We start from the raw sequence: 17,347 nt of genomic DNA on the forward strand, positions 1-17,347 counted from the left end.
AGATGTCAAGTCCTGCAGGGCCTGGGTGTCTTTTGTGACAGAGTGTTCCACCAGATTGGAGCCACAGCCGAAAAAGCCCTGGCTCTAGTTGAGGCCAGCCTAACCTCTCTGTGGCCTGGGACCTTCAAGATGTGTTTATTTGAAGACCGTAAGTTTCTCTGGGGCATACCAGGAGAGGCGGTCCCATAGGTATGAGCCAAATGCTGGTTTTATTCATAATGATCAGCCTTGTGATCAGCTAGTTTTAAATTAAAATTGTTGTACCCACTTCCAAGGCACCCTCTACAGACCACCCTGCACTTTACAGAGATCTCTTGCGGACAAACAGGGTACACTGGATTGCAGAGGAACCTCCCGCAGAACTGATTCGGGACAAAATGATGGAGTGTCATTTCCGCTTCCAACACCAGATGGCACTAGGTGACTAGACTTCATTCATTCGTTCATTTTACTCCCGTGGGGAAGGCGTTTGGTATTACAGTGGTACCTCGGGTTAAGTACATAATTCATTCCGGAGGTCCGTTCTTAACCTGAACCTGTTCTTAACTTGAAGCACCACTTTAGCTAATGGGGCCTCCTGCTGCTGTCGCGCCGCCGGAGCACGATTTCTGTTCTCATCCTGAAGCAAAGTTCTTTACCCGAGATACTGTTTCTGGGTTAGCAGAGTCTGTAACCTGAAGCATATATAACCTGAAGCGTATATAACCTGAGGTACCACTGTACTAGGAAAAGAGCCAGTATTACTGCACATTGACATTTATTTGGATTAGGAGATAGCATTCAAATTTGGTGAGAATGTGAAATCTAGTTCTTTAACATCTATTTTATTTTGTGTTTAGAGCCTTGCACCTTAACTCTAAATCAGGATGGGACTGTATGGGTGACAATGGTCAAGCCAATCAGGGCTCTTGCCCCAGGCCAGGTAGGTACTGAAGATGCTTTTGGTTTCTTCCTATGTGTTAAATTTACAGCCTATCAGTGAACTGGGACTTCCTTCCTGGGTGGGAGGGAAATATGCTTAGGATTACAGCCTTAAGCATCTCACCATCTGAATACAAGAGTCCTGGACAGGTAAAAAGCTTTGTCAAAATACGTTTGAATTTCTTTATTTCTTGGCTCTGAATTGATCACAGTTTGAACTTTTAAATTTGATCTTACATAAATTGTGCTCCACAATAAGTCTCCTTGGATTTTTTCCCTGATACATAATGACTTCTTCTGTCAATAAGTTGCAGCGTATATTCAGTGCAGCAGTCTTATGCAGTTACCTGAGAGCAGGCCTCATTGCATATATCGGGACATATTCTTTCATTAACCCGAGTAGGATTGAGCTGTGAGTCTGGATCTCTCACTCGGAGGCAAATATTTTATTTTCCATCCTAGTGTGCAAACTCTGTAGGCTTGTTAAGTGAGTATTTCAATATACCTATTAGAATATCTCCCGCCTGGAGGGAAACACTGTTTCTAATGGATTTTTCTTTCCTTGTTGCACAACTTTCTGATCCCTTGCAGTTTCATTTTACTAATTAGCATTTATTGGGTACTATAAATTCAGTCGTCCCTATTTCTTTTTTTAAAGAAAGTTGTAGATTGTGTATAATGGACTGCTAATTATAGTGAAAGAGGCAACACTAAGCTCTACTTTTTTCATTTTCTGTGAGTCGGTGCCAGAGCCTGTGGATGTTTGCTTGGAAGTGGGACCCACTGAGTTCAGCAAAGCTCACTTCCAAGTAAATGATGAGGAGGGATGAGCTGTAGCTCATTGAAAAAGCACCTGCATTGTAGGGAGAAGGTATCGTGTTGAACTCTTGGCTTCTGTAAGAGCAAAACTGGGAAAGACCTCTGCTTGAGATCCTGGGAAGCAGTTGCCAGCTGTAAAAGACAGTGCTTGGCCATGATGGGCCAGTGGTCTAATGTAAAATAGTACAGTGCTTTGATAGGGTGCAATACCTTTTCTAAAACAGATGAATAAATGAGAACTCTAGCTGTTGCCCACTTCCTTCTGTTCCATTTTCATCTCACACTATCCTAGAAGAAATGGGTTGCATTTTGGAAAGCAGCATAATGGCTTCAACAACTGACGTGAAAACGCTCAGAGCGCTTTCTAAATTGCAGCCTCGCATCAAGGTGGTGACTCAAGCAAGCCCTACTTAAATCTTAAGAGAGTGATGCGAATAGCCAAGCGCAGGGTTGTGTCCACAAAATAGGGAGACTTAAGAACATTTAACTTTTCAGAAGAGTCTTGCCATTGAATTCTCATACACAGCTGAGTAGTTTGTTTTATTTGGACCTGGCGATGTCTTGAGTCACCAGCCTCCAAAACTGCAGGATGGCTTTCAAATCCTGCAAATTTAACAAAAAAGGATCTACAATACAACATAAAAACGTGTGTATGTGTCCTGGTGTGCAGATTAATTGATGCTATGGGCTGTGCTTGTGGTCTATTGATGGGTGTGCTAGAGAGTAATGATTAAGTTCAGATATTAGTCTCCTAGTGAAGAGAATTTTTATAGGCACCTTTTGAGTGGTATATCAAAGGAAAAGCATTTAACATACTTGCCATGGAATGCAACACTTGCCTTTTTGTTTATTTAGAAGATTGCGTCTTTAAAAATGTATATTGTATATCTATATATCTGTGCAGTTTTTATATATATTGAGTTTCACACATACCGATAACTTTGATGCCTTTCCTATTTTTTCACATTGCCATGTTCAAAACAGGAGAGCTTACATGTGACTTTGGTTCTGTGTTCAATTATCTATTCCTTGCAGTTACACATAACCCTCTGTGTGCTGTAAACATTGTTGCCATTTGTCTTTTCAGTTTGCTGTTTTCTACAAGGGTGATGAATGTCTTGGCAGTGGAAAGATTTTGAGACTGGGTCCCTCGGTATATACTTTGCAGCAGGGCAGAAACAGAGAAAAGACGGCTGAGAATGGGCCTGAGGTCAAGGTAGAACCAGCCACGTGACTGCTTTCTTTCATGCAAAGACTTTGTTACTTAATGATGTTGAATTAAAAGAGACAGATCAAATGGTCTTATAGTTACAAGAACAAATATGAATACACACATTGACGTATTTGTTGGGATATTTTCACGAGGTGAATTATGATAATACTTTAGAGGTTTTTTTTAAAAAAATGAAATATTTTTGACATGATGAATGACCTGTGGTGGTGAGAAACAGAAGAAGATTTACTGTTCCTAAGTTGCTGCGGTCCTCTGCAAGGAATTCCCACACAGCAGGCTTGATGTTACCAGCCTTCATGTCACGTTTTCAGACATCTTTGTAATCCAGAGTTGGTTTTCCAATGGGCCTGGTGCCTGAAGCCAGCTCCCCAGAGAGCACGTCCCTGGGGATCCTTCTTCCAGCTTCCATTCTGTGGTCAGGACCAAGCCAGCTGTTGGGAAAACTCCATAGCACCTGGAAAACTGGGAACTGTGGAATAACGTCCTGGCTGTTTGCTGAATCTCCTAGATTTCTCTAACCTTTAAAGAGGTGCCTTTCCTTATCAGCTTGTGTAGCGTTCCCTGTGATAGAAGGAAATACAGCCATTTAAACATTTTGCTTGATGCAGACATGACAATTTGGAACACAGGAAGCTGCTTATACTGAGTCCAGTCATTGCTCCATCTAGCCACAGCACTGGTGACTAGCTGTGGCTCTCCAACTGCCCTGTGTAAGAGCAACATAAATGATTCTATTTATATTGTAAACTGCCCTGTGATCCTCAGATGAACGTCGGCATACAAAATGAACCGATTAATTAATTAAAAGACAATGAGCAAAACCTCCTGGCAACATCTGGGGAAAAGCCTTCTGTTAGTACGGCACCTCTTTCGTCTAATGAGGTTTGTGCAGGAGAGATGCTCCATGATTTTTCTCCGAAGTCTGAGATTGTAAACTTTATTAAGCTTTTTCCAACAGTGTGTTCTATGGATCAAAATTGTGCCTCTGTGAGGAAAGGTGCTTTAGCTTTTCAGGTTCAAAATTCTGTATTAATGAAGAACAGTTTCCATTTTCCACACTTGTTAAATAACTCATTTGCAAGTTCCTATGCCAACTATAAATAAAATGCTTATGAGTTACTATACATCCAGGAATCTTAAGAATATGAACAAATGATTGAATCGTGTGTCTGGTTATTTGAAATGTTTTGATATGGCGAGAGCATATACAAGTCCCCACCCCTTATGAGGTAAATGTGGGGTGTTTTTTTTGAGTTTTCCTTACAGTTTTACATGTACCTCAGGGCAGCTTTTTCTGAAGTGCTGGGGATCTTGTTAGGGCTTATAAAACAACATCTGAATCAATATTCTTTAACCATTTTCTCTATGTACGGTACATACATATTTGGGGAGAGGTGGCTGTGAGCGATGTAGGAGTGTCGAGTTAGAACAAGCTGTCCTAATATAAAGACCACCTAAGATGATTTTGTAGCTGCTTCCTCATAGCAACGAGTTTCTAAGGTAACAAAGTTATTCTGTCAACATTTGCTTTATAAAGCACCTGCTACGAGCATACAGTTATGCCAGCTGTAGATTTAACAGCAAACACTTTTATTTTTTCCCTTGCTCTCCCTAGCCCAGGAAATGTTTGAAAGCTTACAATAATAGTGGCTATATTGATGAATGAAGCCCCACTTTGTGTGTCTGGTGTGTAGTTGGGAATAGGCCTTGGGTAAGCAAGCTCATTATCTTGTTCTTCAGGAGCGTGGGCAGTTGAAATGGAAGGTGTATTTGCATGTGGGATTTTGTTTGACCCTGTGTGAGTAACCCTAGCAGAAAGGAGGAGTGTCTTTATATATATATATATATATATATATATATATATATATATATATATATATAATATTTTTATTGGTTTTCAATACATCTTACTTCTCTTTTTTTACTTCCCTCAATTTGTCTGAAATTCCTTCCCTTTATTACTTTTTACACATTTCTGCCATTTTAACCATTTCCTCTCACAGAGCTTCCTTAAAACTTACAAACGTAATTTGATTATCACTCAGTTTTTGCATATATTATATAAACTTTTCCCAATCTTCTGTAAATCTTTGATCTCGTCGATTCCGGATCCTTCCTGTCATTCTGTCCAATTCTGCATAGTCCATCATTTTAGTTCTCCATTCTTCTATCGTAGGTAATTCTTCCTGTTTCCATTTCTGGGCCATCAATATTCTTGCTGCTGTCACTGCATATAAAAATAACTTCTTTTCTTTCTTATTTATCTCATTACCTGTAATGCCTAGTAAAAATGCTTCTGGTTTCTTAACGAATGTATATTTCAACATTTTCTTCAATTAATTATAAATCATCTCCCAAAAGCATTTTACCTTCTTACATTCCCACCACATATGATAAAAGGTACCTTCTTTTTCGTTACATTTCCAGCATTTGTTACTTGTCTTATACATTTTTGCTAACTTCACAGGTGTTACATACCATCGATACATCATTTTAATAACATTTTCTTTTATCACTGTACATGCAGTGAATCTTAAACCTTCTTTCCAGAGTCTTTCCCAATCCTCCATTTGAATATTATGCCCTATATCTTTGGCCCAGTCAATCATAACTGATTTTACCTCCTCATCCTTCGTACACCATTCCAATAATATCTTATACATTTTTGCTAAAATCTTATAATCATTATTCAGTACGTCTGTCTGAAATTTTGATTCTTTATCAGTGAAACCCCTCTAATTTAAATCTTTTCTGAACATCTCATTGATTTGAAAGAAATGCAGCCAGTCATTCACATAATCCTTAACTTCTTCAAATTATCTCATTTTCCATTTTCCTTTGCTTTTACACATTAACTTCTCATATGTCACCCAACCCCCTGTCATATTGACTTTCTTCACACTCATCGCCTCCAACAGCGACAACCAATATGGAGTTTTTTGTTCCAACAAGTTTTTATATCTTTCCCACACTTCAATCAGAGACCTTATAATGTGATTTTCAAAACCTTTATGTACCCGTTTCTTGTCATACCACAAATATGCGTGCCACCCAAATCTATTATCAAAACCTTCCAGATCTAACACATCCGTGTCTTTTAATTTCATCCATTCCTTCAACCAACAGAGGCAAGATGCTTCATAATACAATTTCAATTCTGGCAGGGCGAAGCCTCCTCTTTCTTTAGCGTCTGTCAATATCTTAAATTTTATCCTCGGCTTCTTACCCTGCCAGATATACCTTGAAATTTCTCATTGCCAATTTTTAAAAATCGCTGCCCCTTTGATTACTGGAACTGTTTGAAACAAAAATATCTTCGGTGACACATTCATTTTTATCGTTGCAATTCTTCCCCAAAATGACAATTTCATTCTTCCCCACACCTCTAGAAAGGAGGAGTGTCAAGAGGAGTGCCAAAGATCATCTAGACCAACCCCCTGCAATGCAGGAATCTCAACTAAAGCATCCATGACAGATGGTCATCCAACTTCTGCTTAAAATCTTCCAAGGCAGGAGAATCCACAGTTTCTCGAGGGAGACTATTCTACTATCAAATAGCTCTTACTGTCAAAAAGTGCTTCCTGATGTTTAGTCGGGATCTCCTTTTTTGTAAGTTAAAGCCATTGGTTTGAGTCCTACCCTCCAGAGCAGGAGAAAGCAAGCTTGTTCTCCCATGTGACAACCCTTGAGATATTGAAGATTGCTATCATATCTCCTCTTATCCAGGCTAAACATACCCAACTCCCTCAATCATTCTTCATAAGGCTTGGTTTCCAGACCCTGGATTTTCTTGGTTGTTTTCTGCTGAACATATTCCAGCTTGTCAACATCCTTCTTAAATTGTGGCACCCAGAACTGGACACAGCACTCCAGGTGGTTCTTACCAAGGCAGAATAGAGTGGTACTATACCTTCCCTTGATCCGGACACTATACTCCTGTTGATGCAGCCTAGAATAGCATTAGCTTTTTTTGCCACTGCATCACTGTTGACTCACATTAAGCTTGTGGTCCACCAAGACCCCTAGATCCTTTTCACGTGTACTGATAGTAAGCCAGGTGTCCCACATCTTAACCTTTGCGCATCTGGTTCTTCCTGCCTAAGTGCAGAATCTTACATTTGTCCCTACTGAAATTCATTTAGTTAGCTTCAGCCCCGTTCTCCAATCTGTTAAGGTCATTTTGAATCTCGATTATTTCTTCTGCAGCATTGGCTACCCCTCCCAGTTTGGTGCCACCTACAGATTTGATGAGCATCCCCTCAATTCCTTCATCCAAGTCATTTATAAAGACATTGAACAACAATGGGCTCAGGACAGAACCCTGCGGCACCTCACTTGTCACTTTCCCCCCACGATAATGATGAGCCATACTCTTTGGGTTCAGTCAGTCAACCAGCTACAAATCCACCTAACAGAGAGAGTGAAAGCTTTAAACTACTGAATGCGAATTAAAAACTCTTAATGCAACCAAAGAGTATATATAACTGGTTGTATGGTTGCACCGCAGGGACACGGGAGGCGCTGTGGGCTAAACCACAGAGCCTAGGACTTGCTGATCAGAAGATCGGCGGTTTGAATCCCCACGACAGGGTGAGCTCCCGTGGCTTGGCCCCTGCTCCTGCCAACCTAGCAGCTTGAAAGCACCTTAAAAGTGCAAGTAGATCAATAAGTAGGAAGGTAAACAGTGTTTCTGTGTGCTGCTCTGGTTTCGCCAGAAGCAGCTTAGTCATGTTGGCCACATGACTCGGAAGCTGTACGCCGGCTCCCTCGGCCAATAAAGCGAGATGAGCGCCGCAACCCCAGAGTTGGCCACGACTGGACCTAATGGTCAGGGGTCCCTTTACCCTTTTACTACGGTTGCACCGTTAAAGGGCGATTGTTCCGTCTACAGCAATATCAAATTTTTCCCCAGCAACATCCATTTTAAAGGGAGCAGAAAAGGTTAGCCTTGGTTTTGTTTTTAAATGGCTTGTGAATTAACAAAAAGGGAATGTTTATTGCATTAAGTAAAACGGCAGGTGTCAAAACCGCCCTTGTGTTGGTCATGCAAGATATTTCACTTTTTCTCTAATCCCCATATGGAGTGCAATAGTGTCCTTTGCTGCTTCCCTTCTGAAGATGGTGTTTTCCTTGTGAATGGAGCAGCTGTGACACCAGCAATGGTTTAATGATTTTTGGTTTCTCATTGAGCACAGGACTTCTATGAAGCTCATTATCTGCCATGCGGGCCTCTTGGAGCCACTTGAGTTGCCAACTGTTTTCATAGCCTTCTTTTATTTCCTTCTAAGCCTTTATGTGACTCTGGCTGAGAGTAAGTGAGGCTCTTGGCTGCTTCAGTTTTGCTCAGAAATGACCTGCTTGGACTCCTTTCAATATACCAAAGTCCAAGCTGCTCTTTCTGAAGTAATCACATTTCCCCTGTCGTGTGTTTACTAAACAGAGAAGAAAAATGTTTTGTTTTATGTTCAATAGGACTTGTTGAACATTGCCAAAATCATGAGAGCTGGTTAGATTCTCACACTTGATTTTGTATTTTTGTTGAAATTTGTCCTCTAGATTATATATTCTCAAAGCAGTAGGCACGTTTTATCAGAAAAAAAAGTTTTTTATATATTTAGACTACTTGTGCCTCAGGTTCATATAAATGCAGTTCAGAATCTTCTCTTACTACTTAATTAGATTTCAAAGATTTTAGTGGGTCTTTTGTTGTTGGCGTCGTTCCCTGTTGTGTCTTCTGGACTGATCTGTAGCCAAAATTGATCTCAAATCTTTTATTCCAAACAACATTTCGGAGGGAAGGGTGGTGATTATAAACATTGATTCTGAAAACCTGTGTCCCTGAAAAGATAAGAAAAATGCATGGGCGTGATTTGGCCAAGACCGCTTGGTGAGTCCATGATCGTATTGGCTTCAAAGCTATGTAGTTCTTGAGACTTGTGAGAATACAGAAATTTGCTTGAGTCCTTTGAAAACAACTATATTTCCTGCCTGGGATGGCTTCCTGTTTGGTTCTACTGCTTAAACACCTCTAACATACCTGCCTACAGATCTTTTCTTCTGGGGATACTCTAGGGTACACCGTACCGGCACCTAGAAGAAAAGCACTGTCTGCATATATGGTCATAGGGATTGTTGTGCGAACCCCATATTCAGCTCATCATGCGGCTTCAATATTAAAATAGGGCGTGTGTGTTTAATTGTGCCAGGTTTGAGTACTGTGCCACGATACTGGCATATCTTAATATTGAAAAATGCGTGCAAGAAGATGCTTCATTTCTGATTCATCATAGGGATGGAAATTTTCAGCCAGGCGTATTACAGACAAGCCAGCCATTGACCCCTGGATATATTCTCCCTATATAGTGGTACCTCGGGTTAAGTACTTAATTTGTTCCAGAGGTCCGTTCTTAACCTGAAACTGTTCTTTACCTGAAGCACCACTTTAGCTAATGGGGCCTCCTGTTGCCGCTGCACTGCCGGAGCACGATTTCTGTTCTCATCCTGAAGCAAAGTTCTTAACCTGAAGCACTATTTCTGGGTTAGCAGTGTCTGTAACCTGAAGCATATGTAACCTGAAGCGTATGTAACCCGAGGTACCACTGTATATACATATATATAGTAACAATTGTTAAATGTAGAGTTGATAAACAAGTCTCTAATAGAAAATGGTCATTATTAGGACTGGGTGATATATCGTTCTATTATCTAAAACTGGTTTGAAGTCTATATCATGATATCGGTTTCATAATTTTTGACCTGGAAATCTATTGCAAATCACGACGTGTGTGTGCTATGCAAAAATCACAGTGTGGGGAAAACCTTGAAGTCAGCCGTTGCTTCTACATAGCTCCATCCTTATTTCAGACATCGTGATGTATCGGTATATTGTGATGCTTAGCCGGAGATATATTGTGATGTTGAAAACCAGATGTCGCCCAACCCTATTATATCCCCTTATTATCCTGTTCAGCAGATTCGATTTCAGAGTGATGACAAACAAAACACTATGTTCTATAAAACATACCCTTAGGGGGTGTTTTAAGAGCGTAATTCTTGTGGCTTACTGTATCTTCCAAAAGCTCATTTTTCCACAAGCATGTATATGAAATTTAAGTCAGCACTGATAGAAATTGTTGTGCACACACTTCACCTTCATAGAAGAAATGAATAGATTCTATCCATTGGGAAAAAAACCCCTTAAAATTGGCCATACTCCCAAAATAGGAGGAAGCCTTTAAACCAGGGGTGTCAAACTCAAATTCATCGGGGGCCGCATCAGCAGTTTGGTCACCCTCAAAGGGCTGGTTCGAGTTCGAGTGTCTTCAAAGCCCATGACACCTTTAACAGCTGGATTAAGTAATGCAGAGCTTCTGGCTCATGGAACACTACACCTTGATTTCATTTGAATACATATATGAATATAAAAATTGTTTCCTGTTTGGCTTGGTGTTTAAGTTACACAAGATGTGCAGGTTTTAATTTTTCTCATTCCCCCAATTTTAATCGAGCATTTGTTTGGATTTTTTCCCCTTTGCTACCTACCCTAAACCTTTGAGGAGGGCGGGAACTGATGGCCGGACCCTGTAATAACATTGAGGAAAAAATTGCATGATGTATAAATACCCTAAAAAATAAACCAATTCCTTATCAGCTTTCCCCCCCATATATAAATTTTTGCAACGCGCACCCTGCGGAAGCCGCGCCTGACGTTATTTACAAAACATGCACTTGCATATCAAATTTGCTTTTGAATCACGAATCCCCAGAGGCGGAGGATGCTGTTCATTGGGCACCGCGGAAACGCGCCTAAAGAAATAAATAAAGAAAAGCAAAGCAAAAGCACGCCGCCCCGAGTATTCACAGGGCGCGCTCCGGAAACACAAGCGCGCTCTCGGTCTCCCTCTCTCCAACGCGCGTGAAGCCGGCTCTGCCCTTCTCCGCGTTCCACCTCGCGCAGGCGTGCTGCGCTCCCGCCGGGACTTATTTCACCCCGGCGAGCCCGAAAAGAAGTTGAGAGCAGCAGCAGCGGCCTCCCATATCCAACCCCGCCCTCACCGTGTCAAATAAGTCTCAGCTAGGTAGCTGGAGGAGGGGGAGGCCGGCGCCTGCGCAGAAGGGACCCGAGATGCCCTGTGCACGCACCGCAGCCCAAGCTTCCCTCACAGATATATATAGACCAGACTACACGGGCCACATGACGAGGTCTGGCGGGCCGGATTCGGCCCGCGGGCCTTGTGTTTGACACCCGTGCTTTAAACAATTATGAATTAGTTTAGTCTGGATTTAGACATGTGGTCTATTATTGTTTGGCGTGGTTTTTTGTACTGGAAAATGACTACTACACTTGCTCAGTTAAGCTGGGTGGCAAATATTCTTTTCAAGGGATTAGGATTGTTCCTGGAGTAATTCACAAGGGCCATTAAGAGTAATTGCTTTTGCCAATTCTTTGCTTAGTGTTTCAGCTGATTCTTTAATTAATCAATTAAAGCAAAAGTTATTATGGTATGTTAATGCAGATGTCAGTTTGAGAATAATTTAGTTAGTGGATGTATATCTGTTCCCTCTACTGGACATCAGGGCTGGAAAAATCCAACGATGTCAAGGAATTTGAAATACTTCCCCATGCTGTTTTCTGCCAGTGATGGGCTAGGGGCTGGATATAATGCTAACAAAATACAAATGCTACATGGTGTTTGGTGAGAAGCTGTAACCTGTCAGTCCCAGTTTGTGCTAGAATAGTTATTTAAGCCCAGACTTGTAAGCAAGAAAGGGGGGGGGGGTGAGCATACCTTGGTGTAAATAGAGTTTGCATTGAGTTCTAAAATGTTCTGTGAAAAGACAGTGACATAATTATTGGTATATGTACTTGATTTTAAGCAGTAGCACATGCCTCCATCCGCAGGTGTCCTGCTCCTCCACCATTTTCACTGCCTTCCAGAACTCCAGTGTGACATCACCTTCCTGAGTTCCTTCAGATCCTCCTCAAGACCTACCTGTTCCTTGACACCTTTAGTACAACCACGTAATCCGCTAATCTAAGATAAGGCAGGTGTGGCCAGAAAGAAACACAAGCTTTTCCCATTTCCCTCCCCATGATCTCCTGAGTTGAAATTTAGACAGTAAGCTTCATTGGGCAGAATCCTGTCCTCTTGTACTTTGCATAGGTAGCAGCATTGATGCACAGTCCTTCGAAAAATAATAGCGGCCCTTGTTCCTTACCCTTGTTATTTGACTTTCGTGAAGTGCTACATGCCAAGGTTTGCAGGTGAATTGGCTCATACCCTATGATTCCCGATTTATTTTCATACCTTTGGACTGTGTTGCTACTATGAGTCACCTATATATCGACTCTTAAGATTGGCATTCTTAATTTCTGTAGTAAATGCAGCTAACTGAAGGTTTGTGTATAGGCCAAATGGGCCACATAAATACTTCTACCAACAGTATATTCTTCCAACAAGCAGGTGTGTTTAATGTCAGATCACAGCCTTAGCTCTTAATTTTTATTTTTAAACCACGGCTGATAAAAGGGTTGATATCAATCCTTTGTATTTATCCACCACGTCTAAGTTTCAAAGGAAATTCTTGTCCTGGACCATTGAAATTCATATTCACACTCTGAATATAAGGTCTGCCTCGTTCAAAGTTTTTAAAATAGGCTATTTGTCTAGGAACTGTATCTTACTAGAGCTGATGCCAGTACTTAGGTAGATGTCTAGATTTTGCTTAGGGCTTCTTTGCTTCCCCTTCCCTGGAAGCATTTAAACTTTACTTCCAGGATGAGAGGGTGTCCATTCTGTAAACACTTTACAAATACAAGGTAGGGGGTTGCTCTTAACACTGAACACTCAGGAAACTGAAAAGCTGGCAGGGGAGGAACTTTCTACTGCATATCTTGTTGAGCTAGAAATACAATCTGCAATCTTTTTGGCTTTCTTACTTCACTGAGTGGGGTAGAGAGATTAGAAAAGAACGATTTGAAAAGCTCCATTTCACTTGAACAGATGGATTCTGAACGTCTCAGATGTGCTTACAATCGGAGAGCTTTCACCAGAGGAGGAGGGCGGTGAGAGCCAAGTCCCTGGCTGCTTAGCAACTCTTCATTGGTTATTCAGAGAAGCTGAAACCTACTCTCCGCAGGAAGGTTTGAGCTGTGTGCATGTAATTGAAATATGCATTGGTAAGTCAATGGCTGTGTTTTAGTTCGTGGGGCGTCGCATCCAATGGAATTGGTGTTCACCCTGTCGCGAGACACTAGACAGGAGCAAAGACTTGTGGGAAGTAGGCGGCACTCCCTTGGTTTAATCTTTCATCTCGTCATCTGGTCCCCCAGGAGGGAGATGCCCAACTCCGGAACGTGACATGACAGGAGGCTGGAGTTTGCTCCATGTAAAATTCATGAAGCAGCTGCCCTTAAGAGCTTCCTGTGTTGCTTCATCATGTGTCCAAGCATGCATTGTGTGGCTTGAGGACTTATTGCAATCTCCTCTCCAAAATGTGGCCCGTCAACACCAAATTCTGACTAAGCTAAAGGCTTGGGCTTTCGTGATGCCTCTATGGATTCTGTTCAGTTTTCAGCAAGAGCAGGGCATCCCAGATAACAGCTAGATGCACCTTGTGGCTAAAGAGCCGAAATGCAGATGCAGCGTCTTAAGGTGAACTTTTCTACCGGTCCCTTTTCTGGCGGTCACCTTTTTGGAGAAGGGGCATTGAAAGATGTCCTTATTGAATCAAAGGGTAAAAGGAAAATTTTGCTAACCCAGAGAGATGACAAGCGACCAGCCAGTTGTTTCTCACCATTCGCTTCTCAGTCTCAATCCTTTTGCCCCTTTCGAACCCCAAATAGGCAAAGGGACTTTATATTCCAATCCCAGCCCTTTTGTCAATGTTTTCAAGGGAGGCGAGGGTCCCAGTGGTTCCAGGCTTCCTCAAATGCAAAGATAACCAAACAATGAACCCCATGACTAGTCTGTGTCCCTTGTGGGGGGATCGTCTTTCAAGCTTGCTTCTTGCCTGGGAAAAGTCTGTGGTATGTCCCATTCTAATGGATACAACATCCCACAAACTAAAAAGAACAATTGGTCTTACCCATGGGTAGGCAAAGTAAGGCCTGGGGGCTGGATCCGGCCCAATCGCCTTCTAAATCTGGCCCGCGGATAGTCCAGGAATCAGTGTGTTTTTACATGAGTAGAATGTGTCCTTTTATTTAAAATGCATCTCTGGGTTATTTGTGGGGCATAGGAATTCGTTCATTTTCCCCCTTCAAAATATAGTCCGCCCTCCAAGGGCTGAGGGACAGTGGACCGGCCCCCTGCTGAAAATGTTTGCTGACCCCTGGTCTTACCTGAAGTTTTGGGAGTGTATTTACTGTATAGTTCTACTATACACTGTTTGGGGGAGTATGGCCTATCTTGAGTGCAATTTAGAGATTTTATTACAGAAATTTCCAGAGCCGGGGAAGGGGGAAGTCGGCAGGTATTTTCTCTCTCTTTAGGTACTTTCTGCTTGGCGAATCCAGAAAACTGAGGGAGTGCTGCCCACAAGTCTTTGCTCCTGTCTAGTGTCTCGCGACAGGATGAACACCCACTCCATTGGATACGGCGCCCCACTCCCAGAATGACACTTCAGGTAAGACCAGTTGTTCTTTCTGGCTGCACTATCGGAGACAGTATGCCTGTGAATGCTAATTGCAAGTAACTGCAGGTGAGGAGAGCTGAGGATCTGCTTCCCATGGTTATCTCCTTAGCCACTGTGAGAACAGTGTGCTGGACTAGGTGGGCCCTTTGCCCAATCCAGCAGGGATCTTAAGTCACAGGAGTGGAAGAGGAAAAGAATGCCACCTTCACTGTGGTTGGTTCTGGCTTTTCGAAAGAAACCCAAACGCTGTGGATGTGAGCAACAGAAGGAATACCCCTGGGAGTTGGAGGCTCTTGGGAGACCAGCAGTTACGGGTAAATGAGGTTTTCTGCCTTCTCTTGGCATGGTTTACCAAGAGGAGACCAATGGATAATAAATGGCTGGAAGCATGAATACAAATCCACAAACTTAATTTATTGTTAGGTTCTCTCATCTGTGCTTCAATTCCAGTGTTCTGCACATTAATAAATATACATTTGTTTAAAAAATCCCTCCAGTGTCTAATCTGCCATAAACTAACCAAAAAAAAAAAAAAAAAAAAAAACCACCCCAGGATTTCACCCCCCACCCCCAGGGTTAGCACAGCTGACACACTTTAACAGTTCTGATAAAAAAATTAACTAACTACATTTCATTGGGACAAAATATACACATAGATGTGAAACAGCTGTAGCATCATTTAGCACAACCCCAGGTATGATAGGCAGATACGTTCACATTTAAAACTTTCTTTTTTTTACATCAGATTTTCATACAGCATGAAAGCAATACTTTTTAAAGAGCCATACTCTTTCCCGGTTCTCTGAGCTTGACAAGGGAGTTGGTTTAAAAATAAAATAAAATTGAACAAAACAATTTTTGATTTGCTCTTGAAATCCAGTTATCAGGTATCCCTTAAATAAGGTAGTTTTGCAATATCTGAATGCAATCTAAATATTAAAGGGCTGCGTTCATAATCTCTTAAAACTGAATCGCTGACCTTATCAAAGTTAAGCACTTATAAGGCGACTTGATTTCAAAGGGAGAAAGAACTTAGCAAATGCTCAAGTCTGTCACTGAAATCTGGGGGGCTTAACTAGGCTGCATCATGCAGATTGACTTAAGTTTCCCTTTTTGGGTAAATGAACAAATGAGTGGCAGCTTTGTGCATTCTGAGACCAAGTATCATAAATACAAGTTACATGTTTATTATTTTTATAAATTGTGAATTTGTTGTCAGCTACCCTCCCCGACCCCCGGGAGTCTAAAAGGGATTTCCACATTATGGAGAAATGCTGTTCAGCCCATTAACTAAAGGCCTTTACTTCTGGAAAGGCACTTCTGGGCATTCAGGTTATCAATTCTGCTTCCAGTCCTTAACTGTGCGACACAAAAATAGTTAATTTCACATTTCCTAAGCAAGTATAAATTTTGTAGTGCAGAAAAATAAAGAAAATGTCTACATGTAGATGGAATAGTGGGGGGAAAGGCAGACTTCCTTAAAAATCACCCACAAATACTCTTGTTGTTACTGGATGTTTGGCTGGTGTAGAGGAGTAGAAAAATACACACTGAATCCTTTAAAATATTTCAGATTATTCTGACAAATTCTGTTCCTGAATTTAAGTTTCCAGAGATAAGTGGCAGCCTTTTTAAAAAAGACTGTATTACAGTTAGGCGTGATGCAGACATTAGTTATATTTCCCCACCCTGAAATGCCAAATTCAAGTACACTTGTGCAATTCTTTTTAATATAAAAAATATCAAAGCTCTTTCACAATTACTCTCCTGCTATCAAATTTTTAAGAAAACCGTCATATTACATGAAATGTACAAAAAGAAACTTTTAAAGAATCACCATATAAAATATATAAAAAATATCTACAGCTATATATATATATATATTTATATTTTTATATATTTATATCAAAACGATGGTATTTTAAGACAAAAGTGTCCACCACAAGCTGGCGTGGAAGCTGGCAAAGGAATTGAAAGGGCACTTGGTGTGGTTGTTTTTCTCCTGAGTTCACAGATCCTATTGGATCCCCAGCGTAGGCCGAGAGTGAGAGCAGGTAGGGCTTGGTTTAAGCCGGTATGTCTACTGTACTATGGACCATTTATTCCTCAAGGATATCCTTGCAGCATTGCTATGGCTCTCTCCACTTTCCCAAAAGGCATTGCTCTCCGGTAGTGACTTCCATTCATCAGCCTCTGCTTGTTTTGGCACAACTGATGCAGTCAGGCAAACCCTGAAGGTACCATAAGCTGCCTTACTGTGTAGATTGCAGGAAATGGGGCATGGCCACAGGGGTGCCGCCGTGAGAAACTTTCCCCAGACGCAACATCCCTTGGCGAAGGCAGAATCAAAAGGTCCCCGGGACGTGGCATCACCGGCGGAGTCATCTCTCGCAAGTTGCAGCAGGTGTCACCATTTCCTGATGATTCAAATTGAAGTTTCATTACTGCCTCTGTTCATGAAGAGAAGCAATCATGCAACTTGGGGTTAAAACAGAGGCAGGCTGACAAATCCTAAGTGAAACTACTGAGCTCATTTTAATATGTTAGCATGCAGAGAGACAGACAGGTGTCAGCAGCTTGACGCAGTAGGAAAGTTAAAAAGTGGGTGAAATTAATGACAGGATGTTTTTGGGCAAGGTAATTGGTAAAAAGCAATTACCGTATTTTTCGCTCTATACGACGCACTTTTCCCCCTTCAAAAATGAAGGGGAAATGTGTGTGCGTCCTATGGAGCGA

At 41.5% G+C, this 17,347-nt stretch overlaps 2 protein-coding genes across 12 annotated transcripts in view; one reads left to right on the forward strand and one right to left on the reverse strand.

Moving 5' to 3' along the window:
- Positions 1–15,099, forward strand: part of TRMU (tRNA mitochondrial 2-thiouridylase) — a 28,055-nt gene extending 12,956 nt beyond the window's left edge. The window contains exons 9-15 of one of the 9 annotated variants that reach the window (XR_014502115.1): positions 276–420; positions 840–922; positions 2,828–2,956; positions 11,913–12,023; positions 12,979–13,206; positions 14,536–14,602; positions 14,678–15,099. Coding sequence is in view for 3 of the 9 variants with exons in the window: in XM_083399862.1 (XP_083255988.1) it covers positions 276–420; positions 840–922; positions 2,828–2,956; positions 6,701–6,847; positions 11,877–11,939 (567 nt within the window). In the remaining 6 variants the exon portion in view is untranslated. Of the gene's footprint in view, positions 1–275; positions 421–839; positions 923–2,827; positions 2,957–6,700; positions 6,848–11,876 lie in introns of all 9 variants that reach the window. The other 8 variants (XR_014502111.1, XR_014502112.1, XR_014502113.1 and 5 more) reach the window with 8 other exon arrangements.
- CELSR1 (cadherin EGF LAG seven-pass G-type receptor 1) overlaps positions 15,005–17,347 on the reverse strand; it is a 156,921-nt gene continuing 154,578 nt past the window's right edge. For 2 of the 3 annotated variants that reach the window (XM_083399203.1, XM_083399205.1), the window contains exon 35: positions 15,005–17,061. In XM_083399203.1, the coding sequence (XP_083255329.1) occupies positions 17,037–17,061 (25 nt within the window). In that variant the 3' untranslated portion in view covers positions 15,005–17,036. The remainder of the gene's footprint in view (positions 17,062–17,347) is intronic. The other variant, XM_083399204.1, reaches the window with a different exon arrangement.

The sequence above is a fragment of the Podarcis tiliguerta genome (assembly GCF_965153285.1).
Source record: "Podarcis tiliguerta genome assembly, chromosome: 10".
Classification (NCBI taxonomy): domain Eukaryota; kingdom Metazoa; phylum Chordata; class Lepidosauria; order Squamata; family Lacertidae; genus Podarcis; species Podarcis tiliguerta.